The sequence below is a fragment of the Pan troglodytes genome, chromosome 2 (assembly GCF_028858775.2).
Source record: "Pan troglodytes isolate AG18354 chromosome 2, NHGRI_mPanTro3-v2.0_pri, whole genome shotgun sequence".
Taxonomy (NCBI): domain Eukaryota; kingdom Metazoa; phylum Chordata; class Mammalia; order Primates; family Hominidae; genus Pan; species Pan troglodytes.
The window spans coordinates 128,726,703-128,743,355 of NC_086015.1; the positions used below are offsets into that span (position 1 = coordinate 128,726,703).

General features: G+C 41.2%; 1 protein-coding gene across 5 annotated transcripts in view; it reads right to left on the reverse strand.

Moving 5' to 3' along the window:
- The window catches only part of SNX4 (sorting nexin 4), a 73,791-nt gene that overhangs the window by 2,160 nt on the left and 54,978 nt on the right, over nucleotides 1–16,653 (reverse strand). For 3 of the 5 annotated variants that reach the window (XM_054680935.2, XM_054680936.2, XM_054680937.2), the window contains 5 exons: nucleotides 11,873–11,962; nucleotides 8,381–8,480; nucleotides 4,919–5,064; nucleotides 2,405–2,519; nucleotides 372–521 (listed from right to left, as the gene is read on the reverse strand). In XM_054680935.2, the coding sequence (XP_054536910.1) occupies nucleotides 387–521; nucleotides 2,405–2,519; nucleotides 4,919–5,064; nucleotides 8,381–8,480; nucleotides 11,873–11,962 (586 nt within the window). In that variant the 3' untranslated portion in view covers nucleotides 372–386. Of the gene's footprint in view, nucleotides 1–371; nucleotides 522–2,404; nucleotides 2,520–4,918; nucleotides 5,065–8,380; nucleotides 8,481–11,872; nucleotides 11,963–16,653 lie in introns of those variants that run through there. The other 2 variants (XM_001169563.7, XM_054680938.2) reach the window with 1 other exon arrangement.

Here is a 16,653-nt window from a genome sequence, read left to right on the forward strand (position 1 = left end):
ATGGTCTCGATCTCCTGACCTCATGATCCACCTGCCTCGGCCTCCCAAAATGCTGGGATTACAGGAGTGAGCCACTGCACCCGGCAAGGGTTTTTTTCAATAAGGTATTTTTTCAATAAGATACATATTCTCCAATAATTGCTCATTTATGAGAAAGGAACTTTTTAATACTTAATCATTAAAGTGTGTCATTTATTAAGGTTTTGAACAATTTTCTTTTTCTTCTCTTTTCTTTTTGAAAGAAGGTCTCAGGCCGGGTGTGGTGGTTCACACCCGTAATCCCAGCACTTTGGGAGGTGGAGGCAGGCGGATCATGAGGTCAGGAGTTTGAGACCAGCCTGGCCAACATGGTGAAACCATCTCTCCTAAAGATATAAAAAAATTAGTCAGGCATGGTGACACACACCTGTAATCCCAGCTACTCGGGAGGATGAGGTAGAATTGCTTGAACACGGGAGGCGGAGGTTGTAGTGAGCCGAGATCATGCCATTGCACTCCAGCCTGGGTGACAGGGTGAGACTCTGTCTCAAAAAAAAAAAAAAAAAAAGAAAGAAAGAAAGAAGGTCTCACTATGTTGCCCAGCCTAGTCTTGAACTCCTGGGATCAAGTGATCCTCCTGCCTCAACCTCCCAAATAGCTAGGATCACATATAAAAATCTATATCACTTAGGCAAGAAAATAAAACGACAAAATTGTATAGTACCATTCTTGGGAAACAAGGTGAACATAAACTCTTATTAAACTTTTTGTTTTACTAGTTATCTAAGGATTTGTGAATAAACCTACAAAATATCCACCAGTATGTCCAAATACAGCTATAGTAGTATCTTTTATATTCACAGATTAAATTTCTAGCACCCTCAACCACTGCAGCCTAAACAAAACGGAGGGGGAAAGTCCTTTGAGACATTATATAAAGGTCTTGCACTTTACTTTGGAAAGAAGTGAATGAGAGATCACAAGAAGCTTATTAATGAGTCTTTTACAGGAAACACAAAAAAACTAAAAACCTTTGTTATCTGGTCTTTCAGATTTCTTGAGGTTAAAAAGTTAGATTGGAAAAAGGACTGTACGACTGGGTGTGGTGGCTCATGCCTATAACCCCAGCAATTTGGGAGGCCAGGGCGGGAGGACTGCTTGAGCCCAGGAGTTTAAGATCAGCCTGGGTAACACAGTAAGACCCCATTTCAACAAAAAAAGAAAAAGACAATGGATTGTAAATATCTAGCACCTAGCTGCAGGCAAGAAGAGGTGACAGAATGAAGGCAAAAAAAAGACAGAGATGCTACCAAACTACAACATACTCAACCTTTAGCACCTACAGACTCACCAGTCATGATCTAAACTTGTTTTAAGTGACTCCAAAGATCCACGGTATACAGTAACTTATAATTCACTGAGCATAAATATGAATTTGTCCAAACCAAATGGAGCCCACTTAACCAGTGAGTGCGTATGGTGTTTATGCCTCAAAATATCTTTGTTCTCTCAGTGATGGCCCACAGCCAAAAAATAAAATTTTGGGACAAACTAAAGCATAAGAATTGTATATATATTTATATGAGTGTGATTTTGCCCTATAAATGTGAGAATTCATCTTACCATGTAATTTACTGAGATAATGCATGTAAAAGTGCTTGATAAATTATGACAGGTGATACAAATCAAAGCACTGGTACTGGTAGTCACACTGGCAGATCTTAGGTTATAAAAAAGAGGTTAAGGAATGTTTCCTATTTTGTTCTTAAACCAACGTTTTAGAAAGTCTTCCATCATTGTCAAACATTTATTTTAACTAGAATAAGCTTCAATGTTTGTATCTTTCACTATGGATATCAGCAACACAAACGATTTACTTTATGAGGAAGCATATCATAACCAGGTCTTCACGAAATAATGTTCAAGCTATTTTCCAATCAAAGCATATACCTGGAATGGTATTTTACTGTCTGGTCCAAGAGTACCATATGATCTAAATAATCTTGGTATATATTCTCAAATACAAGTTATAAATGGGGGATACAAATTTGGACTTTAGATGAGTGGAGACTCAGTAATGGGCATACTGGTTATAACACCAGTAGAGGCTGGACATGGTGGCTTGCACCTGTAATTGCAGCACTTTGGGAGGCCGAGGCAGGAGGACTGTATGAGGCCAGGAGTTCGAGACCAGCCTGGGCAACACAGCGAGACCCCCATATCTATTTTTTAAATATTTAAAATTTTAAAATAAAAAAACCCAAACAAAATAAAATAGAAATCCTACAAAATTAAAATAGAGAAATTGGTAAACATTCTACAAGAGAAGAATAAAAATGAAAAAATTTTTGGTCAGGTAATTTAAATAAATGTATAAGCACTTCTGAATATACATATATCTTCATTGAAATGGGAAAAAACCTACCTTTTTGCACATACTGATCTGCATGACTGCATAGCTTATGAGGGCCTCCTTTAAGTCTCGGTTCTTTTGTTCTTTGAAGCGTTCAATATCAGCCCATGCGTTTTTCACAAATTCTCTGAAATAAAAGGTATAGCCATTATTATTCTTATTTAAGTTAAATAAACTGTGTACTAAAAAGTTAACCAGTTCTCATTGGCGTTGGTTTTTAATTGCCTATGTAGAAGGAAGAGTTATTGCTTGTATAAGAGTTTTTTTTATTTTCCTAAAAATTATAGTTAGGGAAAAAGCAGACAGACAGTCATATATTCTTGTACCTTTTAATCTACTTTTTCTTTTTTTTTTGAGACAGAGTCTCACTCTGTTGCCCAGGCTGGAGTGTAGTGGCGTGATCTTGGCTCACTGCAGCCTCTGCATTCCGGGTTTGAGCAATTCTCCTGCCTTAGCCTCCTGAGTAGCTGGGATTACAGGCACACACCACTACGCCAAACTAATTTTTGTATTTTTAGTAGAGACAGGGTTTCACCATGTTGGCCAGGCTGGTCTTGAACACCTGAGCTCAGGTGATCTGCCCACCTCAGCCTCCCAAACTGCTGGGATTATGGCGTGAGCTGCTGCACCTGGCCTAATAATCTAAGTTTTTGCCACAAGGATTCTACCTTTAAATTATTCCTATAAAATACACATAGATGACTCCTTAAGCCAGCTCACAAACCTAACAGGTGTCAGTCACAATGAAGTAAGTGCCTTCCAGGGGTCACTGGAAAATATACACTCTTTTGACAAGATGGATTATGAATCACGTTTAGCTTTTTTTTTTTTTTTTTTTTGAGACCAAGTCTCACTCTGTAGCCCAGGCTGGAGTGCAGAGGCATGATCTTGGCTCACCACAACCTCCGCATCCAGGGTTCTTGCCGCAGTCTCCAGAGTAGCTGGGATTACAGGCGCACGCCACTGCACTCGGCTAATTTTTTTATTTTTAGTAGAGACAAGGTTTCACCATGTTGGCCAGGCTGGTCTTGAACTTCCGACCTCAGGTAATCCACTCTCCTAGGCCTCCCAAAGTGCTAGGATTACAGGTGTGAGCCACCACGGCCAGCTGCATGTACTTGTTTTAAATGACAACCAAAGTTTAAAAAATTTTTTAGCCAGGCATGGTAGCCAGTAGTCCCAGTGATTCGGGAGGCTGAGATGGGAGGATCACTTGAGCCCTGGACTTTGAGGTGGCAGCGAGCAACAATGGCACCACTGCACTCCGGCCTGGGCAGCAGGGTGAGACTCCGTCTCAAAAAAATGAAAAATAATAATAAAAATTAAAATCCCGAGAGGTATTTGTCTTTTTTTTGGAGACAGAGTTTCGCTCTGTCGCCCAGGCTAGAGTGCAGTGGTGTGATCTCCGCTCACTGCAAGCCCCGCCTCCCGGGTTCACACCATTCTCCTGCCTCAGCCTCCCGAGTAGCCGGGACTGTAGGCGCCTGCCACCGCGCTCAGCAAATTTTTTTGGTTTTTAGTAGAGACAGGGTTTCACCGTGTTAGCCAGGATGGTCTCAAACTCCTGACCTCATGATCCACCCACCTCAGCCTCCCAAAGTGCTGGGATTACAGGCATGAGCTACCGTGCCTGGCCTGTCTTTTTAAATTCTATCTATTACTTTGCCATATTTGGTGCTAGTAGTTCTAAAAATGAACAAAACCACCTCAAAACCCAAAATACACTCTTGGTCTGCCTTGGTCTATTCACTGACTGTCAGATGAAAACAAAAATAAGAAAAATGAGTCAAACAGTGATAGTGGGTCTCTGAGAACTGAATTTCTAGAAATACTTATGTAACAATTACATGCTAAGCCCTATGTAAGGCACTGGGATGTGAATGTGGAAAAGATACAATCACTGACTTTGAAGGGCTTAAATTTAGCCAGGGATAGTCACACAGAACAATCAATCATCTAATACAAAACTGCCATACCATACTGGCATGAATTAAATGCCATGATAGCCTGAGAAGGCTTCACAATGAAGTAACACGTCAGCTGGGTACTGAAGGAGGGGAGGGGGAGAAGAAATGGTGGAGGGAAAGTACAAAGGGTAGAAATCAGGAATAGTGCAGGAAAATAATATTATGAAGTTGAAACTTTTATTTCTCTTTCCCCCACACTGAAACAACTGTTTCTACAACATTATTTTTGATAATTCAACTTTCTTTTATTTTTATTTATTTATTTATTTATTTATTTCTGTAGAGACAGGGTCTTCCTATGTTGCCCAGGCTGGTCTCAAACTCCCAGGCTTAAGCAATCCTCCCATCTCAGCCTCCTAAAGTGTCAGGATTACAGGCGTGAGCCACCACACCCAGCGTGATAACTCAAATTTCTTAGGAATGCATTTTAAAGGAACAGGCTGTATTCAGGGATGCCAATGAAGCTGGGAATTGTTACCAAAATAAATAAATAAATAAATAAAATAATCTGCCATATAGTCTACAAGCCTAGCTTACTTAAACATCGCAGCATCTTTACCTGCCTTCCAGATTTTTAGACTTTAGCTGTTGTTCTCCTTCATTTATTTGTTCTTCTAGCACCTTTATTCTGGCTTCTCTCTGCTCTGGAGTTTCTTGACCAAAGAGCTTGGTAGTCATTCCCTTCAAAGAGAATGTTCTCACAGTCTAAAAGGAAACAGAAACAGATGAATGGATAAACAAAATGCGGCATACACATACACATACAATGGAACATTATTCAGCCTTTAAAAGGAATCAAATCTGATATATGCTACAACATGGATAAACCTGCAGGACATTATGCTAAGTGAAATAAGACAGATACAAAAAGACAAATATTGTATGATTCCACTTACATGAGACCCCAGTGTTTACACTGTATTAGGTATTAATAATCTAGAGATAATGTAAAGCAGGGGGTCCCCAACCCCAGAGCCACGGAGTGATACTAGTCCATGGCCTGTTTGGAACCAGGCTGCATAGCAGGAGGCAAGCGACCACCTGAGCTCTGCCTCCTGTCAGATCAGCAGCAGAGGCATTAGATTCTCTTAGGAGCACAAACCCTATCGTGAACTGCGCATGTGAGGGATCCAGGTTGTGTGTTCCTTGTGAAAATCTAATGCCTGAGATGATCTGAGATGAAACAGTTTCATCCCGAAATCATCCTCAGCACCCCCTGCCCTGGTCCATGGAAAAATTGTCTTCCACAAAACAGGTCCCTAGTGTCAAAAAGGTTGGCGACTGCTGATTTAAAGTATACAAAAGGATATGCACAGGTTACATGCAAATACTACACCATTTTATAGAAGGGACTTAAGCATCTGAGGATTTTGGTATCCAAGGGATCCTTAAACCAGTCTCACTGAAGATACTGAGGGATGACTGCACTACTGAACTATATACTTAAAAATGGACAAGATGGTACATTTTATGTTATATATATTTCACTACACACACAAAGGAAATAGAAAACATTTGCCATATTTCCCCTAGGTCAGACAAAACGACCATAAGCTTCACAACCAGGGATCTCTTATATGAGTTTTTATTTATTTTTACAGAGTCATAGCCAAGAATCCTAATAGAATTTCTAACATTGAAATAATATGGAGTAGTCAAAAAGAAGACACTTCTAACTGAATTTCTTTTTTTTTTTTTTTTGAAATGGGGTCTTGCTCTGTTGCCCAGGCTAGCATGTAGTGGCACAATCATGGCTCACTGCAGCCTCAACCTCCTGGGCTCAAGTGATCCTCCCACCTCTGCCTCCCAAGTGGCTGGGACCACAGGTGCATGCCACCACACCCAGCTAATTTTTAAATTTTTGGTAAAGACAGTGTCTAGCTATATTAATCCACATTGGTCTCAAATTCCTGGGCTCAAGCAATTCTGGGTTTACGCCTCTGCTGCTAAAGGTGTCGGGATCGCCATCATAAGCTACCATACCCGGCTTGAATTTCATAATCAAATGGAAAACTTCCACGTGAAATATTAGACGTTATTTCTTACTCTGTATGAATGATATTTTAAAAATTACTTTATGTTATAAAAAAAGTCGATAAATTCACTAGGCAACTATGGAAATAAACCAAACTAAAGAAGCATATTTAAAATCTGCATAACTCAACGCTCAAACTTGGGCATCTATTAATAAAACAGGATACCTAAATCCAAGCATGGGAAGGCAACCCCAAGCTTCACTGCTTTAACATTTCCTCACTCTCTGGAGTTTACTGAAGAAAACACTTTTCCCTTGACATGTAGGATAGAGAACCAAGCTCCCTGAAAATGGCCTGGGAACTTCTCTCACTGAGTTTTAAAAATAAACCAAGGGCCTAGTTTACACATGTGTCCTGGTCACAAGTCTTTCCCCACATATATCTGTGACTTTTCACAGATGTAGCCAGTGGGTAATCTCTGTGAAAAGCACTTTTAAAACTATAGTGCTTGGACAGGCACGCTGGCTCATGCCTATAATCCCAGCACTTTGGGTGGCTGAGGCGGGCGGATCACGAGGTCAGGAGATTCAGACCATCCTGGCTAACATGGTGAAACCCCGTCTGTACTAAAAGTACAAAAAAAAAAATTGGTCGGGCGTGGTGGCAGGCGCCTGTAGTCCCAGCTATTCAGGAGGCTGAGGCAGGAGAATGGTGTGAACCCAGGAGGTGGAGCTTGCAGTGAGCCGCACTCTAACCTGGGCAACAGAGCGAGACTCCGTCTAAAAAACAAACAAACAAACAAACAAAAAAAGACAGTGCTTATTAACTAAGTAGAGACATTGCTGCTGGTTTACTACTTTCAGAATGTGTGTTGCTCACCATGATGGCTGATTTATTGCAATGAAATAACTGGAGTAGAAAGCTGATTATAAAAATGATCCAAGACTAATGCAATCAGGTACAGAATTTTCCTCACAAGTACTCACTGTAAGCATTAAAGAATAAAGTACATCAAAAGCTCCCTGTTAGGCGACATGCACTGGTTCTAAGTGGGTAAGGCTTTTCAAAGTCAACTAAAATTTCTGCAAAGTACCTTGCAAAGTTAAACTTGATAAAGGTCACTGCATGTTTTTTCACTTGGACTTAGAAACCAGATGATAGACTAGGCATGGTGGCTTACCCCTGTAATCCTAGCACTTTGGGAGGCGGAGGTGGGAGGATCACTTGAGTCCAGGAGTTTGAGACCACCCTGGTCAACATGATGAGACTATAAACAAAATTAGCCAGGCATGGGGGCACATGCCTGCGGTCCCAACTACTCAAGAGGCTGAGGCAGGAAGACTGCTTGATCCCAGGAATTTGAGGCTTCCATGAGCCCTGATCATACTACTGCACTCCAGCCTGGGAAACAGAACCAGACCTTGTCTCAAAAAATAAAAATTAATAAAAACAATTTTTTTGAGATGGAGTCTTGCTCTGTCACCCAGGCTGGAGTGCAGTGGCGTGACCTCGGGTCACTGCAACCTCCGACTCCCTGGTTCAAGCAATTCTTCTGCCTCATCTTCCTGAGTAGCTGGGACTACAGGCGTGAGGCACCACACCTGGCTAATTTTTGTATTTCTAGTAGAGATCGGGTTTCACCATGTTGGCCAGACTAGTCTCGAACTCCTGACCTCAGGTGATCCACTGGCCTTGGCCTCCCAAAGTGCTGGGATTACAGGTGTGAGCCACTGTGCCCAGCCCAATAATTTTTTTTTTTAAAAACGAAACTGGATGATACTGATTACACCAGAGAAATGTTGGCAAAATTTCTTATAATTCTATACAGTACATGGTTTTAATGGCTTACATCATTTTGTATCAAGATAATAATAAAAGAATTATAAAGTTACTCACAATTTATTCCCCTGTAAAAGGTTCAGCCGTCCTGAGTATTGTAACTGGAACTGATTCTATAGGAGTGAGTTACTCACTCAGAGTGAGTGCTTGTGAGGAACATTCCGTGTTGCTACAGTATCATCAGAGGCCAAAAGGAAAATACTCACCCCAGTTACCAGTTCCTCACACTGCTGCTTCTTGGATGCTAAGTCCTGAGCAGCCATCTCCAAGTCATACTGCATAAGTTCATGTTTCCTGCACACAGCCCTACAGATGAAAAAATGTGCTGCCATTTAACTTTTCCTTTAACATGTCAAACATTTTTTTCAAGGGTAGAGGAGAACCATTCACAATGTCTCACTAGGGCAGAATGTGTGTGTCCAGAATTTTCAAGTTTAAAATGTAGTAGCCCAACATTAAAAATGGAATCTAATGGAATCTAGCAGAACCTAACCATAAAAACTTCATATATTCTTTTTTTTTTTTTTGGAGACAGAGTTTTGCTCTTGTTGCCCAGGCTGGAGTGCAATGGCGCGATCTCGGCTCACTGCAACCTCTGCCTCCCGGGTTCAAATGATTCTCCTGCCTCAGCTTCCCGAGTAGCTGGCATTACAGGCATGCGCCACCACATCCAGCTAATTTTGTATTTTTAGTAGAGATGGGAATTCTCCATATTGGCCAGGCTGGTCTCAAACTGCTGACCTGAGGTGCCCCGCCCACTTCGGCCTCCCAAAGTACTGGGATTACAGGCATGAGCCACCTGTACCCGGCCAAAAATGTCATATATTCTTAACACAAAAAAAGTTGTTTTCCATATACTTGGAACATTTCTTTCAATAAACATGCCATTATCACATACATAAAACATTTTTTAATGTATGAGAACTACATACATAATGTATACATATGTATACATAATTACATACATAATGAACTACATACGTAATTAATTCTTACATAATGTAAGAACTAATGCTGTAATCTCACATAGCAACTGAGTATTCTTAGAAAAGATAATACCTCAAAGTTTTCTTCTTTGTGATTTAGAAATGTCTATTAGGTATTTTTTTTTTTTTTTTTGGAGACAAGGTCTCACTCTGTCACCCAGGCTGGAGGGCAATGGTGCAATCTCGGCTAAATGCAACCTCTGCCTCCTGGGCTCAGGCAATCCTCCCACCTCAGCCTCCTAAGTAGCTGGGACTAAGGCATGTGCCACCACATCCAACTAATTTGTGCTTTGTAGAGATGGGGTCTCGCCCATGTTGCCCAGGCTGGTCTCAAACTCATGGGCTCAAGCAATCCATCCACCTCAGTTTCCCAAAGTGCTAGGATTATATGCATGAGCCATGTCGCCTGGCCTAGAAATGTTTATTAGTTTTTATGATCATAAAAGTAATCCATGTTCACTGTAAAAAGAAAAGATTCGGCCGGGCGCGGAGGCTCACGCCTGTAATCCCAGCACTTTGGGAGGCCGAGGCGGGTGGATCATGAGGTCAGGAGATTGAGACCATCCTGGCTAACACGGTGAAACCCCGTCTCTACTAAAAATACAAAAAAAGCCGGGCGAGGTGGCAGGCGCCTGTAGTCCCAGCTACGCGGGAGGCTGAGGCAGGAGAATGGCGTGAATCCCGGGGGGCGGAGCCTGCAGTGAGCCGAGATCGCGCCACTGCACTCCAGCCTAGGTGAAAGAGCGAGACTCCGTCTCAAAAAAAAAAAAAAAAAAAAAAAAAAGAAAAGAAAAGATTCTAATACAGCAATGCACAAAGTAAAAAAAAGAGGCTGGGCATGGTGGCTCATGCCAGTAATCCCAGCACTTTGGGAGGTCGAGGTGGGCAGATCACCTGAGGTCAGGAGTTCAAGACCAGCCTGACCAATATGGTAAAACCCCATCTCTACTAAAAATACAAAAATTAGCCGGGCATGGTGTTGCATGCCTGTAATCCCAGCTGCTTGGGAGGCTGAGGCAGGAGAATCACTTGTACCTAGGAGGCAGAGGTGGCAGTGAGCAGAGATTGTGCCACTGTACTCCAGTCTGGGCAACAGAGTGGAACTCCAACTCAAAAAAATAAAAAATACAAAATACAACAAGAAAGTTCAAGAACACTCTCTTTCCTCCAATCCCACTATCCAGATATAATCGGTGTTACCAGATAGTATATAATCTTTCAGAATTTAGCTAGGCATTGACAAATACTATATCCATGCACCCCAAATGGTTCCTACATCTTTTCTCATATGGCTATACACCCTGGCCATCTTTCCATGTCAATATACATTAATCCCTTTTATAATTCTTAAGAGCTGCAGAGAATTCCACTGTACTCAGCAACTTTCTTTTTTGAGACAGAATCTTACTCTGTCACCCAGGCTGGAGTGTAATGGTGCGATCTCAGCTCACTGCAACCTCCACCTCCCCTGTTCAAGCAATTATTCTGCCTCAGCCTCTCCAGCAGCTGGGATTACAGGCACCCACCACTATGCCTGGCTAACTTTTTTATAATTTTAGTAGAGACGGGGTTTCACCATGTTGGCTAGGCTGGTCTCGAACTCCTGGCCTCAGGTGATCCATCTGCCTTGGGCTCCCAAAGTGCTGGGATTCAGGCAGGAGCCACCTCACCCAGCCAACTTTCTTTTGCTTGGTGACTTGAAAATACATTGGTGAGACTTCCTACTACTCAAAGCCCTAGAAGGAAAACAAGCTAACAATGTGCAGATGATTTCACACCAATCACCACAGAGGTAAGGGAATAGTGCTCTTTTGTTTTCCTAACAGAATTCTTATACTGCTTTTAAAAGCGGCAGGACAGTGTTGGCTCATGCCTGTAATCCCAGCACTTTGAGAGGCCGAGGCGGGCGGATTACCTGAGGTCAGGAGTTTGAGACCAGCCTGGCCAACAACGGTGAAATCCTGTCGCTACTAAAAATACAAAAATTAGCTGGGTGTGTTGGCAGGTGCCTGTAATCCCAGCTACTGAGGAGGGTGAGGCAGGAGAATAGTTTGAACCCTGGACGTGGAGGTTGCAGTGAGCCGAGATCATGCCACTGCACTCCAGCCTGGGTGACACAGCCAAACTCTACTCTGTCTCAAAAAAAAAAAAAAAAAAAAAGTGACAGGACAACTGACCAAAAGCCACCTATTCTGGGAAAATAATTCCTTTTTCTAAACTGATCAGAAAAAAATATATTAACTTTTTCCTAGTCACGCAGGACCATCTAAAAGAGAATTCCCTTTGGCTCTGTAAAAGATAACATAAGAACAAATAAGAAAGTCCTTGTTACATAAGGATGTTGTACAAGCTACTGATAAGACACACAGAATAAAAATAGCAATATACAACCTAGTAACAGATACTGTTACACACACTGAATCTGTATTTTGCTTCCAATCTTCAAACTGGAAAAAGTGGAAACAACAACATACAGGCACACTTGATGCCTGAGGCTGGCAGGTTTTATCAAAATGATGCTTCGAGGGCAGGCCTCATCTTACATGTTTATGCCTAGCACTCTGCAACACAGAGAAATACAATGAGACCTCACTCATTATCTGAGGGAATGCATTCATTTAAAAAACACTCTACTATCTGTACTTTACAGTGGCATACGAGGAGAGTGGTGAACAACCGTGTGGCTGCACCTGGAACTTTTATTAAACTTACCGCAATGCTTCTGCATAAAAAAGATACTCTTTTAACTGATCTGCATAATGTTCTTCATCTTCCAAAATATCATCAATAGAAGATGCATACCTGTTTTAAAAAAAAAACACACACATTGCATAAATAGAGTTACTTTCATTGGAATACAAAGTATTAGGGTTCTAGAGAAGTGCAATTAGGCTGGGCGCAGTGGCTCACACCTGTAATCCCAGCACTTTGGGAGGCCAAGATGGGCAGATCACTTGAGGTCAGGAGTTCGAGACCAGCCTGGCCAACATGGTGAAACCCTGTCTCTACTAAAAATACAAAAATTAGCCGGAAGTGGGGGCGGGCGCCTGTAATCCCAGCTACTTGGGAGGCTGAGGCAGGAGAATCTCTTGAACCCGGGAGGAGGAGGTTGCAGTGAGCCAAGATCATACCAGTGCACTCCAGCCTGGGTGACACAGCAAGACTCTGTCTCAAAAACAAACAGACAAACAAACAAACAAAAAACAGCAATTCTAAGTGTGGCCCACAGACAATTTGCTACCCATCAGTGATGTTATAAGTACAGACAGTGAGAATTAGCGTTTAGAATCACTGACAGCAATGTGTAATTACCATGATGATTTTATTGTATTTTACCAAAATGTTTTGGTCAGCAATGACTTAGAAATAAACAAACAAAAAAATGGTCCTTTTCATAGGCAGTTTAAGAAGCTTGTAAGACTGTAATATCTTTTGTTCAAAGACATACATAAAAGGGCTACAAAATCTGTAGAAAGAATAAGAGTTTGGTATAATTGGTATACATATGTTCTTGGTTGCAATTATTTATTATAATGATGCCAAATAGCTACAAAAGAAAAAGTAGAGTAAATAAAGGTTGGAGAAAATTTTAGAAGCTTATTTTATACTAATTTTTTTTTTTTTTTTTTGAGACGGAGTCTCACTTTGTCGCCCAGGCTGGAGTGCAGTGGCGCGATCTCAGCTCACTGCAAGCTCTGCCTCCCGGGTTCACGCCATTCTCCTGCCTCAGCCTCTCAAGTAGCTGGGACTACAGGTGCCTGCCACCACGCCCAGCTAATTTTTTGTATTTTTAGTAGAGAAGGGGTTTCACCGTGTTAGCCAGGATGGTCTCGATCTCCTGACCCACTCGCTTCAGCCTCCCAAAGTGCTGGGATTACAGGCGTGAGCCACAGCGCCCGGCCATTTTATACTAATTCTTAATAGCAACCTCTGCTTTGATTGGGAGACTCCCTCAATGTCATCCCAGTTTCATTCCTGCGCATGAGTCTTCATTTGTACAGAATGTGATGGCTCCCACATTGCTTCTCCAAACCATACAAGCACATGTCTCAACACCTCTAGGAAATTTTCCCAGACTGCTTTAGTCTTTAGTCATCATTCTACTTTCGTTCCCTTATCAACAATTTGAACTTAAATTTTATCAAAGTCATATCCCATGTGTTGGTTTTTTTAAAAGTGATTCTTATTTATTTGAATTATCTATTTGTTGAGCATCTACAATGTGCCAATTGATAGGCTGAGTGTGACAAATCTAGTGACAAGAGAAAACTCGGTACTAAAGCCAGGGCAGATGGAAAAGCTGTAATTGGAGATTGTACACTAGAACCCAGGAGTTCGAGACCAGCCTGGGCAACATGGCAAGACCCTGTCTCTACAAAAAATACAAAAATTAGCTGGACATGGTAGTGCATGCCTGTAGTCCCAGGTGCTCAGGAGGCTAATTTGGGAGGAATGCCTGAGCCCAGGAGGTCCAAGGCTGCAGTGAGCTGTGAATGTGCCATTGTATTCAAGCTGGGGTGACAGAGTGAGACTCTGTCTCACCAAAAAAAAAAAAAAAAAAAGAAAAAAGAGAAGAAACCATAGCTGATACAAGGTATTGTAATTTAATATAAAATTGTATGAAATACATGGCAAGTTGCAGTTTATCAGATACATTTAATTACACACAGCATTCCACTGTTTAGTTCCTTTTAGATTGACATTAGATAAGGAATTACCAGATCTAGATAATGCAGGACAAGTGAGCCCCAAAATTGGAGGTTAGCCCAGGAGGGTTATCAGCTTCGCCCAAGAAAGAATTCAAGGGTGAGCCGGTGGTGTCAGGTGGAAACCTTTTATTGAAGAGCACTGCTCCTTGAGGAGCAGGACTAACTCATAGGCAGTACACCTAGAGTCGGCCTCGTGTGTTGGTTTTATTTCTCTGATAGCATTGTAAATTCCATAAGGACAGGGGCTATGTGTATGTACTACTTCTGTGTGATACAACAGGTATCCTTCTTTCAAATTAATTCTGGTTCCTTCGCATGGACATACTTTATGTCTCTAGGCCTGCCTCATCAAGTTTATTGAAGTTGTAAGACAAAATAAACAAAACTATGCTAAGGTTCATTTGAAAAGCAATGTGCTTACAGGATTTATGTAAGCAGTGAACATATACATTCTGTAAGTACAAACTTACAGCTATGAGAGTGAATAATTTCTTATATGTGACTGAAAAAAAGTCTTGAGAATCACTATTAAGAGTAGGAAAACCTGCCTTTAGTTCCTAAGTCTATGATTCTGGAAGAGTTAATGTGAGAAAACAAAGAGGACTTGTGGCCTGAAGATAGGAAACACAGTGTAGGGAGAAATTGGAACATCCTAGGGTGGGGAAGTATAAATGATAAAGATTTTTAGATCTCAGTACTCAGAATTTTATTTAACACTTTCATAAATCAACTGAAGGGATAATCCTAAATTCTTGGAAACATTGAAATGCCAAATCAAGAGACCACAGGACAACTTAAGGTTAAACAAAATAGTTGAAAAAAGTAGCTAGTTGGTTTGGAACATGGCCTAAGGAAAAGTAATATTTAGATAAACACATTTTTTCTTTTTTCTCTCCTAGCTTTAAAGTATAATTAAAGAACTGTATGTATTTACAGTGTACAATGTGATGTTTTGACGTATGTATACATCATGAAATGATTCAATCAAGCTAATTAACATATCCATCACCTGACATACTTAGCATTATTTTTGTGGTGAGAATATTTAAGATCTATTTTTTGTCTTTTTGAATCACAGGAGTTCTTTCTATACTATGGTTAGAAATGTTTGCTCCTATACTTGCTTCTTCACTGTCTTAATAGTCTCGCTTTTTAAAAAATAGTAAAGGCCTGGCGGGGTGGCTCATGCTTGTAATCCCAGCACTTTGAGAGGCTATGACGGTGGATTACTTGAGCCCAGGAGTTTGAGACCAGCCTGGGTAACACAGTGAGACCCTGTATCAATTTATATTAAAATTTTAAAAAAATAGTAAAACATACATGATATAAAATTTACCTTGTTAATAATTTTTAAGTATACAACTCAGTGGTATTAAGTATATATACACTGTTGCATAATCATTACCACCACCCACCTCCATAATTTTCTCACCGTCTGCAACTGAAACTCTGCACCCCATTTAACTCTCAATTTCTTGCTCCTTCAATGGTATCAAATGGTAAATTGCTCATCAAAATTTAAACAAAAATTTTAAATTTGATGAAGACCAATTTGCCATTTAAAGTAATTTTTTCTTTTCATATCCTTCTTAACAATGTTTTCCACTAAAAGCTATACTTTTACCTTTTACAATTATGTGTATGATCCGAATTGAATTAGTTTTGTGTCAAGTGTAAGATAAGGCTCAAGGTTCTTTTTTTTTTCCATGTAGATATCCAGTTATTCCAACACCATTTGTTGAAATGAACTATAGAAGTGTGAGTCTATTTCTGTACAGAATTCTGTTCCATTGACCTATTTATCTTTCTTTCTTTCTTTTTTTTTTTTTTTTTTTTTGAGACACAGTCTCACTCTCACCCAGGTTAAAATGCAGTGACAGGATCATGACTCAACTGCAGCCTTGACTTTCTGGGCTCAAGTGATCATCCCACTTCAGCCTCCCGAGTAGCTGGGACTACAGGTGCATGCCACCACTCCCAGCTAATTTTTGTAGTTTTGGTTTTTTTGAGACAGAGTCTTCCTCTGTCACCCAGGCTGGAGTGCAGTGGTGCAATCTTCGGCTCACTGCAACCACTGCCTCCTTGGGTTCAAGTAATTCTCCTGCCTCAGCTTCCTGAGTAGCTGGGACTACAGGTGCACATCACCACACCTGGCTAATATTTATATTTTTAGTAGAAACAGGGATTCACCATGTTGACCAGGCTGGTCTTAAACTCCTGACCTCACATAATCCACCCACCTTGGCCTCCCAAAGTACTAGGATTACAGTCTTGAGCCACCATGCCGGGCCTAATTTTTGTAGTTTTTAGTAGAGACAGGGTTTTGCCATGTTGCCCAGGCTGATCTCAAACTCCTGGACTCCAGGGATCTACTCACGTTTGCCTGCCAAAGAGCCGGGATCACAGCATGAGCCACTGTACCTGGTCAATCTGTTTAACTTTATGCCAATACCTCACTATCTTTATAATTTAGCTTTACAGTAAATCTTTTTTTTTTTTTTTGGGAGGTGGGAACAGAGTTTCACTCTTGTCACCCAGGCTGGAGTGCAATGGTGCAATCTCGATTCACTGTAGCCTCCGCCTCCTGGGTTCAAGTGATTCTCCTGCCTCAGCCACCTGAGTAGCTGGGATTACAAGTGCCTGCCACCACACCTGGCTAATTTATTTTGTATTTTTAGTAGAGATGGGGTTTCGCCATGTCAGCCAGGCTGGTCTTGAGCTCCTGGCCTCAGGTGATTCACCCGCCTCAGCCTCCCAAAGTGCTGGGATTACAGGCGTGATACA